Raw genomic sequence first — 19,555 nt, 5'->3', positions numbered from 1 at the left:
TCAAGTTCGAATATGGGTCATGTCGGGTCAAGAACTAGGTCATAGGGTCAATTAGTGCATTTTCAACGGCGCCACTTTGTCCGGACTCTAATTCAAATTGTATTCATCCGAAACTTTTAAACAACTTTTTATCCTGCGTCAAAGTGGTATGGGGGTATAAGTCACATTCAGTGACAAAGCTCTAGTTACATTTCATTTAACAACGTCATTTCATGTGTAAGCGAGCTCAATGTTGATTGGCCAGCTAGCATGCGCACTTCAATAACAATAAGGTCAAGCGATGTCTCGTATACACGTGCAGACCGGTTATTGTTCACTGTTCAAATTGCGAACACTTTCATTGAAACAAAGAGAAAAATATAGAAAACCAATCCAGGTTTAATTGGTGGCTGTTTTCAATGAAATTTTACGAGATTTTAGCATTTTCTTCATCAGATTTTTTTCCATGGACCAAAAAAATCGTTAGGGTCGGGGGCAAAAAATAGGGTCGGTCGGGTTCCCTGAACCAAGACTTTTTTTTTTTTTGGCCTTAGTGCATTTCAAGGATTTATTATGGTGTCACCCAACCGGTTAAGTTAATTGTTTCCATTTTTTTTTTAATAAATCATTTTGCCACTCAAATGGTAAAGTTATGAAGTGGTCTAAAACATTCAAGCGGGCGTATCTTGTGACAGTTTGGCACTCTTGTTTATTGTTGGAACAATGTCAGTTTTCATATCTGTTTTATAATGCTTCAGATTCAATAAAAATGTTATCACAAACACTTACTTAGTATTCATTCATAAGTATTAATTTTTATCTAGCCCGCTCGATGAACACTCTTAAGCATTAACAATGGTCTAGTGTATGTGCGTGTGTCCTAGGTTGTCTAGACAATCGTAAGTAAATACCACACATGTTCACCATCATGAGATGAAGTGTGGCATGTAATTCGCCTTAACTCAATGTTCAAAGTTTTGCTAAAGAGGTCAAAGGTAACATTTTACCATAAAGCAGCTTGTCCAGACTGAATCTTTATCATTCATCATGTCATTTAAAACAAATACACAAATGAACACAAAGGTTAGGGTCGCACTTAAGGCAAAGGTCAATTGAACCATTAAACAGTCCCCAGACTGTGACTATTAAAATTATCATGCAATTTTAAAATAACACAAAATAATGACCTTCATTTGGAGACTGCATGTCGTATGCAGCACGTGTCGCTCTACCTAACAGGTGTAAGTAACAAATATAGGTCAAACATTAAGCTTTGCCATTAAATGGATTGTTCTGACTTTAACTTTATAAAATGTCATGCAATTTTAAAATTAATTATCACAAAAGTTCACCATATTGAGACTGCATGTCATGTGTAACAACCATCTCCCTACCTCAAAGATTAATTTTAAATTTGGCCATAAAACAGCTGGTCATGACTGTCATTTCATCATCCAACTTTCAAATTATTTACCAACAAAAAGGCTATCATGGCCCTCAAGCACTGACCTAGTTCACAGACATCAGTTATTGAAGACTTGACCTGATGATCTAGTTTTTCACCCCACTTGTCCCAGATTCAAACAATGCAGTCATATTGTCAAAACATTCACCAAATCAAGACCGAGTCATAAATGTGTTTTTTCAAGGGATAACAAGTCTAAATTATTTGACCTGGTGACCTTGGTTTTGGACTCACCTGATGAAGATTGAAATTTGGTATACTCTAGATATTTTCTAGATAAAACTACTCACCATGAGTAAAGGTTGAGTTATAAATGTGACTGCAATGGTGGAAACAAGAGTTTCTATGATTTTATCTGGTGACTAGTTTGGAAAAACTTGATTAGATTCCAACTCAGCCAAGAAAATGTCAGGATAACACTTCTTACCAAGATTACAAGGAAAAATGTAGCCTCTAGAGTGGTAAAAAGGTTTTTCTAAAATTTGACCTTGTGACTAGTTTCTTGTGACTAGTTTTAGGACGCACATTTGACTGATTCAAGCTCAGCCTAAGATAAACAGATCATTGTGATCAATATCAGCAAGATTGGATGAAAATGTGCTCTCTACAGTGGTAACAAGTTAAAACTAAAAAAACTAAAAAAAAACAAAAAAAAAAAAAAACATGACGATCGCAAAAGCTCTTTTTAAGAACTTTGTGCTCAAGTGAATATGTTGCATAGTTACAATCATTCTTGACATTTTGCCATCAGGCATGTAGCTGTTTTTGATATGTCTGACTTGAAAGTGCATGGGAGAGTTAGCCATTTAGTTTTTCATGTGCTTGATGTGTATTTTTTATTTTGTCCAGACTGTCACTGAAAGAATCTTAAAGGCTTTAACAAAAAAACCACCTCATGATCACAGCATGTGATGATGAAACATCAAGGTTCAAGGACACACACAAATGGTTCCAGTACAGCAGTCTTTCTCAAAACATAAGTAGCGGGAGCATTACTGTCTGTGACATTGTTAAATAAACAAACATGTGTAGAGACAGCATACTGTCTGTGCCATTGTTAACTGAACAAACATGTGTAGAGAAGCATAACTGTCTGTGACATTGTTAACTGAACAAACATGTGTAAAGACAGCATTACTGTCTGTGACATTGTTAAATAAACAAACATGTGTTGAGACAGCATTACTGTCTGTGACATTGTTAACTGAACAAACATGTGTAGAGGCAGCATAACTGTCTGTGACATTGTTAACTGAACAAACATGTGTAAAGATAGCATTACTGTCTGTGACATTGTTAAATAAACAAACATGTGTTGAGACAGCATTACCCTCTGTGACATTGTTAACTTAACAAACATGTGTGAAGACAGCATTACTCTCTGTGCCATTTTTAACTAAACAAACATGTGTTAAGACAGCATTACTGCCTGTGACATTTTTAACTGAATAAACATGTGTAGAGGAAGCCTTACTCTCTGCGACATTGTTAACTAAACAAACATGTGTAAAAACAGCATTACTCTCTGTGCCATTGTTAACTAAACAAACATGTGTAGAGACAGCATTACTGTCTGTGACATTGTTAACTGAACAAACATGTGTAGAGACGGCATTACTGTCTGTGACATTGTTATCTGAACAAACATGTGTAAAGACAGCATTACTGTCTGTGACATTTTTAACGGAACAAACATGTGTAAAGACAGCATTACTGTCTGTGACATTGTTAACTAAACAAACATGTGTAGAGACAGCATTACTGTCTGTGACATTGTTAACTGAACAAACATGTGTAGAGGCAGCATTACTGTCTGTGACATTGTTATCTGAATAAACATGTGTAAAGACAGCATTACTGTCTGTGACATTGTTAACTGAACAAACATGTGTAGAGGCAGCATTACTGTCTGTGACATTGTTATCTGAATAAACATGTGTAAAGACAGCATTACTGTCTGTGACATTGTTAACTGAACAAACATGTGTAGAGACAGCATTACTGTCTGTGATATTGTTAACTAAACAAACATGTGTAGAGACAGCACTACTGTCTGTGACATTGTTAACTGAACAAACATGTGTGGAGACAGCATTACTGTCTGTGATATTGTTAACTAAACAAACATGTGTAGTGACAGCATTACTGTCTGTGACATTGTTAACTAAACAAACATGTGTAGAGACAGCATTACTGTCTGTGTCATTGTTAACTGAACAAACATGTGTAGAGACAGCATAAATGTCTGTGACATTGTTAACTGAACAAACATGTGTAGAGAGGGCACTACTGTCTGTGACATTGTTAACTGAATAACCATATGTAGAGACAGCATTACTGTTTGTGACATTGTTGACTGAACAAACATGTGTAGAGACAGCATTACTGTTTGTGACATTGTTAACTGAATAACCATGTGTAGAGACAGCATTACTGTTTGTGACATTGTTAACTGAACAAACATGTGTAGAGACAGCATTACTGTCTGTGACATTGTTAACTAAACAAACATGTGTAGAGACAGCATTACTGTCTGTGACATTGTTAACTGAACAAACATGTGTAGAGACAGCATTACTGTCTGTGAAATTGTTATCTGAACAAACATGAATAGAGACAGCATTACTATCTGTGAAATTGTTATCTGAACAAACATGAGAAGAGACAGCATTACTGTCTGTGCCATTGTTAACTGAACAAACATGTGTAGAGATGGCATTACTGTTTGTGACTTTGTTAACTGAACAACCATGAGTAGAGATGGCATTACCGTTTGTGACATTGTTAACTGAACAACCATGTGTAGACACAGCGTTCCTGTCTGTGACATTATTAACTGAAGACACATATATTAGGGGAGTGTTCACTACCATACCCCATTTTTATGCCCCCCTTCGAAGAAGAGGGGGTATATTGCTTTGCTAAAGTCAGTCGGTCGGTCGGTCGGTATGTCGGTCTGTCCACCAGATGGTTTCCGGATGATAACTCAAGAACGCATAAGCCTAGGATCATGAAACTTCATAGGTAGATTGATCATGACTAGCAGATGACCCCTATTGATTTTGAGGTCACTAGGTCAAAGGTCAAGGTCACGGTGACCCGAAATAGTAAAATGGTTTCCGGATGATAACTCAAGAACGCATACGCCTAGGATCATGAAACTTCCTGGGTAGATTGATCATGACTTGCAGATGACCCCTATTGATTTTGAGGTCACTAGGTCAAAGGTCAAGGTCACGGTGACCCAAAAAAGTAAAATGGTTTCCGGATGACAACTCAAGAATGCATACGCCTAAGATCATGAAACTTTATGGGTAGATTGATCATGACTCGCAGATGACCCCTATTGATTTTCAGGTCACTAGGTCAAAGGTCAAGGTCACTGTGACCCGAAATAGTAAAATGGTTTCCGGATGATAACTCAAGAATGCATACGCCTAGGATCATGAAACTTCATGGGTAGATTGATCAAGACTCGCAGATGACCCTATTGATTTTGAGGTCACTAGGTCAAAGGTCACGGTGACCCAAAATAGTAAAATGGTTTTCGGATGATAACTCAAGAACGCATATGCCTAGGATCATGAAACTTGATAGGTAGATTGATCATGACTGGCAGATGACCCCTATTGATTTTGAGGTCACAAGGTCGAAGGTCAAGGTCACGGTGACCCGAAATAGTAAAATGATTTTCGGATGATAACTCAAGAACGCTTTTGCCTAGGATCATGACACTTCATAGGTACATTGATCGTGACTCGCAGATGACCCCTATCGATTTTCAGGTCACTAGGTCAAAGGTCAAGGTCACAGTGACAAAAAACGTATTCACACAATGGCTGCCACTACAACGGACAGCCCATATGGAGGCATGCATGTTTTACAAGCAGCCCTTGTTAAAATGGGAATATGCGAATGTGATTATTCCAAGTCAGATCATGTGAAGTGACCCATGTCTATTTTATGATAACATTTACACATAATTTAAGACGATCTTAAAGGGATGCACATGCTTACATCTCAATTAACTTCAATAACCAAAACTACTGTTACTTTGAAAGATTTTTATTTTAAGAAACAGCACAGTTCTTCTCGATTTTATATCACATTGTATCTTTGTACAAAATATTTAACAGTATATTTAACTACAAACATTTTAAATCAACATCTTTTTGTTACAATTATGGATCAATATATGGACATTATTATATATCTATTCAAAAGAAAAGTAAGGCATTTCCAATAAGTCTTATCGTTTAGAGCAGTAAATTACGGTAAATTCTATCATAGGAAAAAGATTCATAACAATTACAAAGAAGAAGAGTAGCATAATAGTTATGACATTTCAATATTGACAAAACAGTATTTGTCACAAGTGCTGTTGAAATAAAAGTATTGTACTTATAAAATTAAAGTCTCATATTTTTACATCTATAATTTTGTCATATATTTTCATAATTATACCCCCACAAAGGAAGTTTAGGGGGTATATAGGAGTGAACTTGTTGCTATTTGTACAACTATAAAAAAAAACAAGCAGGGCACTTTGTATTATTCAACCACCAGCAATCATTTGTATATTAATTATTGCTCAAAATATTACAGACTTCTATATTCCAAAACATTTGCTTCAATAATTAAAAGGAAAGCAATCTGGTTAACATAACATATACATTTTGTAATATCATATAAAACACAAAATCTAAAATTGAAAAAAGATAAATGTAACTTGATAACAGATAAATGTAAAAGGGTCATTCCAATAATTTAACTGATATAGATCTACAGAAAATTTTCCCTACAATTAACAATATTTTCTTATCAAAATCCAAAAATTGAAGCTGTTAAAATTCTGCTAAATCATATTTGAACAAGACTATTGCCAAACAATATATGTCCTCTACCGGCTCAAACATTGTCAGATTTTTTTTATATCTATTTGTTGCCTTAGCAACCAGAATTTTTGAAGTAGGAACAAAATGAAATGAGGTGCATAATATCCATATTGCCATCTATCCATGTTTCAAGTTTCATGAAAAAATATGAAGAGCTTTTAAAGTTATTGCAGGATCCAGAAAACCACCATTTTCAGCACTATTTCTAGTCTTTTTGTTGCCATAGCAACCAGAATTTTTGACGTAGGAACAAAATGAAATGACGTGCATAATGCCCATATTGCCATCTATCCATGTTTCAAGTTTCATGAAAAAATATTAAGAACTTTTAAAGTTATCGCAGGATCCAGAAAAGTGTGACAGACTGACTGACTGACTGACAGACGGAGTGCAAACAATAATTCCCCTCCGGTGAAACCGGTAGGGGACTTACAACAAGGGGGCCTAAATGTCCAATGTTGCTCACCTGAGACATTTGATAGCTAACCTGCTGTATGCAGATTTTATTGTATTTGTGCATTTGATTTTATTAAAAATCTGTAATAACTATTTTATCTAGTTCTTTTACTATGTTTTATAGATATACAAAACAAGAGGGCCAAGATGGCCCTAGTTCGCTCACCTGAGAGGAGTCGGTTCATTCAATCTTTACCAAATGTCAAACTTGACCTAGATATTGTCCAGACAAACATCCTGGTCAAGTTTCAACATTATTTCATCTGCAAGTCATGATCATAGTACCTATGAAGTTTCATGATTCTAGGCGTAAGCATTCTTGAGTTATCATCCGGAAATTATTTTTCTAAGTTGAGTCACCGTGACCTTGACAGCCATTGTGTGAATACGTTTATTGGCACTGTGACCTTGACCTTTGACCTAGTGACCTGATAATCAGTAGGGGTCATCTGTGAGTCATGATCAATGTACCTAAGAAGTTTCATGAACCTAGGCATAAGCATTCTTGAGTTATCATCCAGAAACCATTTTAATATTTCAGGTCACCATGACCTTGACCTTTGACCTAGTGTCCTGAAAATCAATAGGGGTCATCTGCGAGTCATGATCATTGTACCTATGAAGTTTCATGATCCTAGGCATAAGCGTTCTTGAGTTATCATCCAGAAACCATTTTACTATTTCAGGTCACCGTGAACTTGACCTAGTGACCTGAAAATCAATAGGGGTCATCTTTGAGTCATGATCAATGTACCTATGAAGTTTCATGATCCTAGGCATAAGCGATCTTGAGTTATCATCTGTAAACCATTTTACTATTTCGGGTCACAGTGACCTTGACCTTTGACCTAGTGACCTGAAAATCAATAGGGGTCATCTACGAGTTATGATCAATGTACATATGAAGTTTCATGATCCTAGGCCTAAGCGTTCTTGAGTTATCATCCGGAAACCATTTTACTATTTCGGGTCATCGTGACCTTGACCTTTGACCTAGTGACCTGAAAATCGATAGGGGTTATCTGCGAGTCATGATCAATGTATCTATGAAGTTTCATGATCCTAGGCATAAGTGTTCTTGAGTTATCATCCGGAAACCATTTTACTGCTTTGGGTCACCTTGACCTTTGACCTAGTGACCTGAAAATCAATAGGGGTCATCTGCGAGTCATGATCAATGTATCTATTAAGTTTCATGATCCTAGGCATAAGCGTTCTTGAGTCATCATCCGGAAACCATTTTACTATTTCGGGTCATCGTGACCTTGACCTTTGACCTAGTGACCTGAAAATCAATAGGGGTCATCTGCGAGTCATGATCAATGTACCTATGAAGTTTCATGATCCTAGGCTTAAGCGTTCTTGAGTTATCATCTGGAAACCATTTCTTCTATTTCAGGTCATCGTGACCTTGACCTTTGACCTAGTGACCTGAAAATCAATAGGGGTCATCTGCGCGTCATGATCAATGTACCTATGAAGTTTCATGATCCTTGGCATAAGCGCTCTTGAGTTATCATCCAAAAACCATCTGGCGGACGGATGGACCGACATGAGCAAAACAATATACCCCTTCTTCTTCGAAAGGGGTGGGGGGGGGGGCATAATGAGAAAACTGCCCCCCCTTCCAGCAGCCATGTTATTCAACTGACCGGAACAATTTTTGAACTCAAATCTCGTATCAAGGAAACAAATGTTCTGAGCAAATTTCATGAAAATTGGGCCAAAAATGTGACTTCTACTGTGTTCACATGTTTTCACTATATACATATAGAGAAAAATGCCCCGCCACTGGCGGCCATGTTTTTTCACCGATCCCGACCATTTTCAAACTCGTCCTAGATATCAATAAAACCAATGTTTTGACTAACTTTCATGATGATTGGGCAAAAATTGTGATTTCTAGAGTGTTTACAAGGTTTCTCTATAGCCAAATAGGGAAAACTTCCACTATATACATATAGAGAAAAATGCCCTGCCCACTGGCGGCCATGTTTTTTTCACCGATCTCGACTATTTTCGAACTCATCCGAGACATCAATCGGAACCACTTTTGAACTCAACCAAGATATCATTAAGACAAACATTTTGACAAAGTTACATGAAGATTGGGCATGAAATGTGACTTCTACAGTGTTTACAAGGTTTTTCTTTTTTTTTACCTAGTGACCTAGTTTTTGACCCGGCACAACCCAGTTTCGAACTTGGCCAAGATTTCATTGGGACAAAGCTTCTGACCAAGTTTCATGAAGATGGGACAAGAAATGTGGCCTCTAGAGTGTTTACGAGCAAATGTTAACAGACGGACGGACAAAGACCGGTCACAAAAGCTCACCTGAGCAATCAGGTGAGCTCAAAACAAGACTATGTAACCAAAAGAGTTGACCCATGGGAATAGTATGAACTAACTTCGCAATGGTCCATAATAAGGCTTTACATGCCATATAACAATCATCTAAGCCCAGCAGTTTCTTGGTAGTGGACCATGTACTGTGATACATACCAAATACCAAACCTCTCCGCCTTTGTAGAGGACACCATATAAAAAATTGGACTTCAGACCCTATCGCTTTTATAGATTTTTTCAATTTATTTTATCCCAACAAATCATGTGACTCCTGGGGAATGGTCAGTTTTGACCCCATGGGAATGATTTGAACACACTTAATACATGACAACAAGACAATTGTTTATACCAAATATTAAATCCCTGACTATTGTGGTTTCAAAGAACATTTTAAAGGTGCCTTTTCACTGATTTTGGCATGTTTTGAAGTTTGTAATTAAATGCTTTATATTGATAAATGTAAACATTAAATTTTAAAAGCTCCAGTAAAAAATCAAAAATAAAATTTAAAAAAGGAAAAAAAAAGTAGCCCGCAGCAGGGCTCAAACCAGTGACCCCCGGAATCCTGAAGTAAAAACGCATTAACCAACTGAGCTATCCTGCCAAGCATACATAAAGCATATTTTATACCTTATATAAGCAATCTTCGTAGTTTCCCAAATCTAAACGACAACAACAGAACTCTCCAAATTATTCAATCTTTTCGCGATGCAACGCTTTATAATTTTTAGGTTTTTAAATCGTCAAAAGATGCATATAATGGCTATATTAGACCATGGCAAATGTTCAGTAATACTGTTTCCTCACAAATATCATAACTAAACCCAAAATTTGCGAATCTGAAACAACTTTTTCAATTTTGTCAATTTACCAAACCGTGAAAAGATCCCTTAAAAGTTTTCATTTTCAAATTCTATTTTGAGCGCCAGTGACCTACATATGCAATGGTCTGGAAAGATTAAAAATATATCCTAAGACAGTCACTCACAGATCCTTTCTGTAAATTTTCATTAAAATCTGCCTAGCGGTTAAGGAGAAGAAGTTGTTAGAATGAAAGATGGATAACATGGTCTCCTAAAAGCTCCCTATGAGCGCTATTCAGTTGAGTTGAAAAACAGCGAGGCCTAATGTTCCTCTTCAAAGTAGCCTGGATGCTGGTGTTTTGCTCCATGATAAATGGAACTTCACTTTTGTTGGTCATTGTAAAACGTTAACATATGAGAAATTTGGTCGAAATATGTAAACATAGGAAATAAATTCAATATTACGATGTTTATAAATATTCAAAGTACATAAATTAAAGATTTTTTTTATAAATTACAAAGTCTTAGTATTGAATCATAACAAAATATTTATAAATTAGGGAGGACTGCAGTATATTTCAATGTATCTGATTATGCAATAAATAAAATTTCATTAAATTTAAGATTAGAATAATACAAACTTGAAACCAAGTAAATATTCATGATATTATTTTTGTAAAGAATAAAATACACAAGAGCACAGGCAAACTGTGCTAGACCTTGGTCAATATACATGTTCGCAGGTTTAAGATCCTTACAACTAATAAAGCTAAGGAAACAAAATATGTTTGAAGAACACTTTTTGTCCAAGAAAATAAAAAGCAACAACACAAAAATACAATTTACAAAAGAGAAACAGTAAACTGCTGACCCTGACAACTTTGAATTCCACGTAAGTATTCTCTTATATCTGTATTATATTGAATTCAGGTAATGCTTTTTGTCCAAGAAAATATTAATCCTCAATGCCCATGACATTATGGATAGTTTACTACTAGTATTTGAGTTTTATTTCATGGTTGGTTGTAGAAAAACATATTTTTCATAAGTGGCGTAGCACACAATATATAAGTCAATTACAAAAGATACCCTAAATCATCAATGGTTTACATCCTGTTAGTACATTTAACAAGAGGGACATGACATAGTTTTGAAAAGAAATGTAACGTTCAAAAGGAGCCAGCAAAAACCAAACATGCATCTATTGTCAACCGGTCCCGCTCATGCCTCCCCAGTTCCACTAGGTCAGGCCTACATCCTGGTGACCTCCTCCTCGCTGTCTGACAGCTCTCCAGCCTCGAGGAGGCTGGTGTGGTCCTGGTTCTGCTGTTTCTTCTTGCCGCTCAGTCGAGACAGGATGCTGCCCTGCTTGCTTGGTTCCCGACTCGAGATGGATTCCACACCGCGGTGCAGGGACACGTTGTCCTCTTCCTGCTCCTTGGCAAACTTCTTCCAGTAACTCTCTGTCACCAGGCTCTCACGGGAAGGCTTTCGATACCTGGTGGGCAGACATTGTACAACATGTGGGCAGATATTGAACAACATGTGGGCAGACATTGTACAACATGTGGGCAGACATTGTACAACATGTGGGCAGACATTGTACAACATGTGGGCAGATATTGTACAACATGTGGGCAGACATTGTACAACATGTGGGAAGATATTGTACAACATGTTGGCAGACATTGTACAACATGTGGACAGACATTGTACAACATGTGGGCAGACATTGTACAACATGTGGGCAGACATTGTACAACATGTGGGCAGACATTGTACAACATGTGGGCAGATATTGTACAACATGTTGGCAGACATTGTACAACATGTGGACAGACATTGTACAACATGTGGGCAGACATTGTACAACATGTGGGCAGACATTGTACAACATGTTGAAATCAAAGTAAATATGTTTTGTGAATCGTTAATCGTGAAGAAAAGAAATTCTAACAGAAATTATTATGTATGCTGTTTTTAAAGAGATACTGAATAAACATAAATTGTAACAAGGAGCTGTAACAGACTGTGTAGCCTGGGCCATGGGTGCATTGTTGTCAAAAGGGTATAGTAAGAATTTGTCATTCAATTTTTAACAAAAACAAACAATATAATACTGAAATCACAAGGCACTGGCATTATGCAAATTAAATCATAGTACAACAATTCCTTAAAATAATTAAATCATGAAACATTAACAATCTGTTATGTAGCTCATACAGATAATTATCCTGTACAACTGTGGAGATTATGTCACACAAAATGTAGGAATTGTGCACAGAAGCTTTCATATGTAATTTTAAAGAAAGGGCAATAACACTTAAACAAGAGCACCGCATAACGGGTGCCACGCTCAGCTACGGGTGCAGTTTTGAATAAATGAAAGCTTGTCAGTATTTGTTGATTAATTTTTGTTAAAGGTCACAGTGACCTTGACCTTTGACCTAGTGACCCAAAAATGGGTGTGGCGTGTAGAACTCACCAAGGTGTATCTACATATGAAGTTTCAAAGTTGTAGCTGGAAGCAATTTGATTTTAGAGCCAATGTTCAAAACCATGACAAAATGTTACATCTAAGGTTTTAGCATGACGCGGACGACACGACCAGCTGGCAATGACAATACCTCGGGTTTTCTCCGAAAACGCAGAGCTAAAAAATTATGCAATCCAAAAACATTGACAGCATGTCCTTAGCACTAGAAGATAAGTATTATGTAATATTATGTAAAAGTTTGATAAAACAAGATGTGTTTGAGAAACACTATATCCCCCCATATATTTTACCTTCAAGGATGACCTTGACCTTTCACCACTCAAAATGTGCAGCTCCATGAGATAAACATGCATGCCAAATATCAAGTTGCTATCTTCACTATTGCAAAAGTTATGGCCAATGTTTAAGTTTGATGCAAACAAACCAACAAACAGACAGGGCAAAAACAATATGGCCCCCACATAAAAAAGCATGCAAAATATAGAAGAATTTCACAAAGAAGCTTTTATATGTTATGTAAACAAAGGTAAAAAACAGATGCCTAATTGGGTAGGACTGCAACTTGAAAAAGGGACAAATTAAATATATTCAATTCAGTCAGTCTCATAAAAATATGATTTGCCTCCTTTTTTTCTAGTTAAAATGTTACAAATTATCAAACTGAAATCAGACCAAACTTCCTGATATAGAAGGGAACTTACGTCTTGAGGAGAAGTGAGGAGCAGACAACAGAGACGCTGGAGAGGGCCATAGCAGCAGAAGCCATCCAGGGCTTCAGTGTCAGACCCACCGGCACGAAGACACCTGCACACAAAAACATGGAATAACATGGACAAAATAGTGGGGACTGGGTTGAAATACAGCCTACCATGCAACATTTCTCACCTATGCTAATTATCATTGGCTTACAAAATTCTGTTATTTTGTAATTGTCATTTTGCTACTTTGCAAGACATTAAACATTTTTAACTTCAAGCTAATTTGTTTTGATTTTAGGACTATTTTAGCAAATTCAAAGCTAGTATATTCATAGAGCCATCATATGTCCACTGACCGGCAGCTATTGGTATTCCCACGAAATTGTAGATACAGGCCGCTACGAAGTTGAACCTGATACGGTTCACGGTTTTCTTGGAGAGCTGAATGGCAGCTGTCACATCCAACAGGTCATTCTAAAACATGCACACATTATTATAATGGTTGCAAAAAACTGCAGTCTAAAACTATAGTAGAATAGAAGCATTACCAGTGACCCTGCATGTCCTATTCTATAGTTGATACAACAACAAATTACCTCTTGGGTTTAAAAAAAGGGCATGTTGAGATTGCAGAGGACCACTATACAATGCTATGTACCAATGGTACACTGTGGAGCTTAATATGCTTTATACAAGTTAACATAAATCATGTGACCTTCTTCTGTTGCCACTTTGGACACTAGGGACATGATTTTAACAAATTATGAAAATGACCCCCAAGACAATATTACATACCAAATACTTCAACTGTTGGCCATGTGGTTTAAGAGATAAAGATTAACTAGGTTATTATGCCATGTTAGTGTACCTAAATTTTCGACCCCTTGTGTCTACCTCAGGGGCATAATGTTACGCAAATGTGTAGAGGACTACTATACATAAGAAATATAAACCAGGAATTCCAGAAAAGATTTTGTGCTTACAGTTTATATTAATATACATGAAGTCATATAATGTCTACATGGAAAAAAAAGAGCATACATTTGTTAATTTTAATCAAACAAGGGCTGTTTGTAAAACATGCATGCCCCCCATATGGGCTGTCAGTTGTAGTGGCAGCCATTGTGTGAATACGTTTTTTGTCACTGTGACCTTGACCTTTGACCTAGTGACCTGAAAATCAATAGGGGTCATCTGCCAGTCATGATCAATGTACCTGTGAAGTTTCATGATCCTAGGCCTAATTATTCTTGAGTTATCATCAGGAAACCATTTTTCTGTTTCGAGTCACTGTCACCTTGACCTTTGACCTAGTGACCTGACAATTAATAGCAGTCATCTGCCAGTCATGATCAATGTACCTATGAAGTTTCATCTTCCTAGGCTTAAGCATTCTTGAGTTATCATCCGGAAACCATTTTACTATTTCCAGTCACTGTGACCTTGACCTTTGACCTAGTGACCTGAAAATCAATAGGGGTCATCTGCCAGTCATTATCAATGTACCTATGAAGTTTCATGATCCTAGGCGTAAGCATTCTTGAGTTATCAACTGGAAACCATTTTACTGTTTCAAGTCACTGTGACCTTGACCTTTAACCTAGTGACCTGAAAATCAATAGGGGTCATCTGCCAGTCATGATCAATGTTCCTATGAAGTTTCATGATCCTAGGCGTAAGCATTCTTGAGTTATCATCATGAAACCATTTACTGTTTCGAGTCACTGTGACCTTGACCTTTGACCTAGTGACCTGAAAATCAATAGGGGTCATCTGCCAGTCATGACCAATGTACCTATGAAGTTTCATCTTCCTAGGCCTAAGCGTTCTTGAGTTATCATCCGGAAACCATTTTACTATTTCGAGTCACTGTGACCTTGACCTTTGATCTAGTGACCTGAAAATCAATAGGGGTCATCTGCCAGTCATGACCAATGTACCTATGAAGTTTCATGATCCTAGGCCTAAGCATTCTTGAGTTATCATCCGGAAACCATTTTACTATTTTGAGTCACTGTCACCCTGACCTTTGACCTAGTGACCTGAAAATCAATAGGGGTCATCTTCGAGTCATGATCAATGTACCTATGAAGTTTCATCATCCTAGGCCTAAGCGTTCTTGAGTTATCATCTGGAAACCATTTTACTATTTCAAGTCACTGTGACCTTGACCTTTGATCTAGTGACCTGAAAATCAATAGGGGTCATCTGCCAGTCATGACCAATGTACCTATGAAGTTTCATGATCCTAGGCCTAAGCGTTCTTGAGTTATCATCCGGAAACCATTTTACTATTTTGAGTCACTGTGACCTTGACCTTTGACCTAGTGACCTGAAAATCAATAGGGGTCATCTGCCAGTCATGACCAATGTACCTATGAAGTTTCATGATCCTAGGCCTAAGCGTTCTTGAGTTATTATCCGGAAACCATCTGGTGGACGGACGGACCGACCAACCTACCATCGGACCGACATGTGCAAAACAATATACCCCCTCTTCTTCGAAGGGCATAACAATAATAAAAATTGCACATGCACAACTTCATAATATAAGGATCAATGTCTGCATAGTTGAAAGTAGAACACAAGTTTTTAACAAGATGTGTTTGAGAAACACAATGTCCCGGTATATGATGTTGACCTCGTAGGATGACCTTGACCTTGACCCTTCACCACTCAAAATGTGCAGCTCCTTGAGATACACATGCATTTCAAATATAAAATTGCTAGCTTCAATATTGCAGAAGTGATATTACATGCGCAATTTTGACCCATATACTTGACCTTGAAGGATGACCTTGACCTTGACCTTTCACCACTCAAAATGTGCAGCTCCATGAGATACACATGCATGCCAAATATCAAGTTGCTATCTTCCATATTGCAAAAGTATTCATAAAATAAGCGATTTGGGCCACATATATTTGACCTCTGACCTTGAAGGATGACCTTGACCTTGACCTTTCACCACTCAAAATGTGCAGCTCCATGAGATACACATGCATGCCAAATATCAAGTTGCTATCTTCAATATTGCAAAAGTATTCATAAAATAAGCGATTTTGGCCACATATATTTGACCTCTGACCTTGAAGGATGACCTTGACCTTTCACCACTCAAAATGTGCAGCTCCATGAGATACACATGCATGCCAAATATCAAGTTGCTATCTTAAATATTGAAATACTGCAAAAGTGTAAATTAAATTAGCGATTTTGACCCATATATTTGACCTTTGACCTTGAAGGATGACCTTGACCTTTCACCACTCAAAATGTGCAGCTCCATGAGATACATATGCATGCCAAATATCAAGTTGCTATCTTCAATATTGCAAAAGTTATTGCAAAATGTTAAAGTTGGCGCAAACAGACAGACAGACAGACCAACAGACAGGGCAAAAACAATATGTCCCCCACTACTATAGTGGAGGACATAAAAATGGCAGCAGACAAGTTTGAGTGTAAGGACCCACAGACAGATGGATGGACGGATCTCTATTGTGATTCCATGATACCTTTTGATACAGGGGCTATAACCAGAGCTTGTCACAGAAATGAAACAAGAAACCGTCGGAGATGGGTGATGCTCCCCAAAGTTTTTTTTTGTCACAATATTGCACTATATATTCAGATAAAAGGAAACGTCTTGAGGGGCATAACTTTGGACAAAATAATACAATGGATGGTTTAGCAACTTAAAAATTTCAAACGGCCATAACTCTCTAAATAAATCATCTAACCAGAACCTACTAATAACATGCGCATCTCCTCAAGGTAGTTAAGCTTCCCATAAAGCTTCATTGTATTCCAGTCAGTAGTTGGGGAGAAATAGCCCGGACAAGAATTGCACCATATGTACAGTTTATAGAAAATTTCAAAGGACCATAACTCTGTGAAAAATCATCCAACCATAACCAGCTGATAATATGCACATCTCCTGTTGGTAGTGAAGCTTCCCATAAAGTGTTATTGAATTCCCGTAATAAGTTGCTGAGAAATAGCTCGGACAAGAATTGCACTATATGTACAATGGAAAATTTCAAAGGGCCATAACTCTGTGAAAAATCATCCGACGAGAACCGGCTGATAATATGCACATCTCCTCTTGGTAGTGAAGCTTCCCATAAAGTTTCATTGAATTCCCGTAATAAGTTGCTGAGAAATAGCTCGGACAAGAATTGCACTATATGTACAATGGAAAATTTCAAAGGGCCATATCTCTGTGAAAAATCATCTGACGAGAACCGGCTGATTATATGCACATCTCCTCTTGGTAGTGAAGCTTCCCATAAAGTTTCATAGAATACCGGTCATTAATTGCTGAGAAATAGCCCGGACAAGAATTGCACTATATGTACAGTTAATGGAAAATTCAAAGGGCCATAACTCTGTGAAAAATCATCCGACCAGAACCTGCTGATAATATGCACATCTCCTCTTGGTAGTGAAGCTTCCCATAAAGTTTCATTGAATTCCGGTCATTAATTGCTGAGAAATAGCCTGGACAAAAATTGTGCACGGACGGATGGACGTACACACCGACGGACGGACAGACAAAGCGGCGACTATATGCTCCCCCCCAAATTTTTTGGGGGAGCATAAAAAAACTCCCAGATGCAGACTGTAACAATCACACTACCGATGTTCAACAAGAGCACTGCATAACGGGTGCCACGCTTGGCTGCGAGTGCAGTTTTGATTAAATGAAAGCTTGTCAGATTTTTTTTTTTTTTAGAGGTCACAGTGACCTTGACCTTTGACCTAGTGACCCAAAAATGGGTGTGGCATGTAGAACTTATCAAGGTGCAGCTACATATGAAGTTTCAAAGTTGTAGGTTGAAGCACTTTGATTTTAGAGCCAAGCTTCAAAACCTTAACAAAATGATAAGGTTTTAGCACAACGCGGACGGCGGACGGCAGACGGCGAAAGTCGGACGAGGAGCTGGCTATGACAATACCTTGGGTTTTCTCTGAAAACAGCGGAGCTTAAAATGAGCCATAACTCAACACAATTTTTATGTAGGCTATTCAATATTGCACATGCATAATCTTACATTAAATCTTACAACAAAGTTTAATTAGTGCAACTTTACTAAGTACTTAAAAAAATAAGTTATCAATGCACCTGAAAAGACAAAATGAGAAAGATAGCAAGGATATGGATGAAACTACTGAAATGAAGTGATACTAGAGGTTGTTAATGAACAGTAAATCATGCTTCTTCAAAGATTGCATTGTAATGTTAATGATGTTAAGTATGATAGGTCTGTGATTTACACCTTAATCAGCACAATATCTGCTGCCTCAACAGCGACATCTGTTCCAGTTCCTATGGCGATACCCACGTCTGCCTGGGCAAGGGCGGGCGAGTCGTTGACCCCGTCACCCACCATGGCAACCTTTAACCCCTGCTTCTGGAGCTGCTTGATCTTCTTGACCTTGTGCGAAGGCAGAACCTCCGCAAACACCTTCTGGATACCAACCTGAAGAAAAGCAGAATTTCATGGCATTTTATTTTATAAGCTTTGCAACAAAGTCATTCTAAACTTCTGTGTGTAAAAACAGCTGTTTACATTTCATAAACTACAATGAATGAAATACATGTCCACATAAATAACTGACAACAAAAATTAACTAGTTTTTGACCAGGCATGGCCCATGTTCGAACTTGACCTACACATCATCCAGATACAACTTCTGACCAAGTTTGGTGAAGCTCTGATGAAAACTACTTAAATTAGAGAGCGGACACCATGCTCAATGTTTAAAACGCACTAAGTGACCCCGTGACCTCATTTTTGACCCGGCATGATCCATATTCGAACTTGACCTAGACATCATCTAGATACAACATCTGACCAAGTTTGGTGAAGATCGGATAAAAACAACTTGAATTAGAGAGCGGACACTTAATACAGACCGACCGACAGACAGACAGACCGACCGACAGACAAGCTCACTCCTATATACCCCCCTAAACTTCGTTTGTGGGGGTATAAAAACACATTTTTTTATAAACCTACCTTTCCGGTAATGGCAGTCTTCTGGTTATCTCCAGTCAGCAGTTTCACCTACCTGTCTGACGATGGCGCGGGCAGTCTTCTGGTTATCTCCGGTCAGCAGTATCACCTACCTGTCTGGCGATGACGCGGGCAGTCTTCTGGTTATCTTCAGACAGCAGTATCACCTACCTGTCTGGCGATGGCACGGGCAGTCTTCTGGTTATCTGCAGTCAGCAGTATCACCTACCTGTCTGGCAATGGCGCGGGCAGTCTTGTGGTTATCTCCTGTCAGCAGGTTCACCTACCTGTCTGGCGATGGTGCGGGCAGTCTTCTGGTTATCTCCAGTCAGCAGTATCACCTACCTGTCTGGCGATGGCGCGGGCAGTCTTCTGGTTATCTCCAGTCAGCA

The 19,555-nt window shown here is 37.9% G+C and overlaps 1 protein-coding gene across 19 annotated transcripts in view; it reads right to left on the bottom strand.

The window, feature by feature from the left end:
• Positions 1-5,493: 5,493 nt before the first annotated feature.
• The window catches only part of LOC127879228 (copper-transporting ATPase 1-like), a 95,558-nt gene continuing 81,496 nt past the window's right edge, over positions 5,494-19,555 (bottom strand). For 11 of the 19 annotated variants that reach the window (XM_052425959.1, XM_052425957.1, XM_052425955.1 and 8 more), the window contains 4 exons: positions 18,423-18,626; positions 13,497-13,614; positions 13,144-13,246; positions 5,494-11,443 (listed from right to left, as the gene is read on the bottom strand). In XM_052425959.1, the coding sequence (XP_052281919.1) occupies positions 11,197-11,443; positions 13,144-13,246; positions 13,497-13,614; positions 18,423-18,626 (672 nt within the window). In that variant the 3' untranslated portion in view covers positions 5,494-11,196. Of the gene's footprint in view, positions 11,444-13,143; positions 13,247-13,496; positions 13,615-18,422; positions 18,627-19,218; positions 19,273-19,555 lie in introns of those variants that run through there. The other 8 variants (XR_008048975.1, XR_008048976.1, XR_008048978.1 and 5 more) reach the window with 8 other exon arrangements.

Source organism: Dreissena polymorpha, chromosome 4 (assembly GCF_020536995.1).
Source record: "Dreissena polymorpha isolate Duluth1 chromosome 4, UMN_Dpol_1.0, whole genome shotgun sequence".
In the NCBI taxonomy this organism is placed as follows: Eukaryota; Metazoa; Mollusca; class Bivalvia; order Myida; family Dreissenidae; genus Dreissena; species Dreissena polymorpha.
This window is presented reverse-complemented; position numbering and strand designations above follow the sequence as displayed.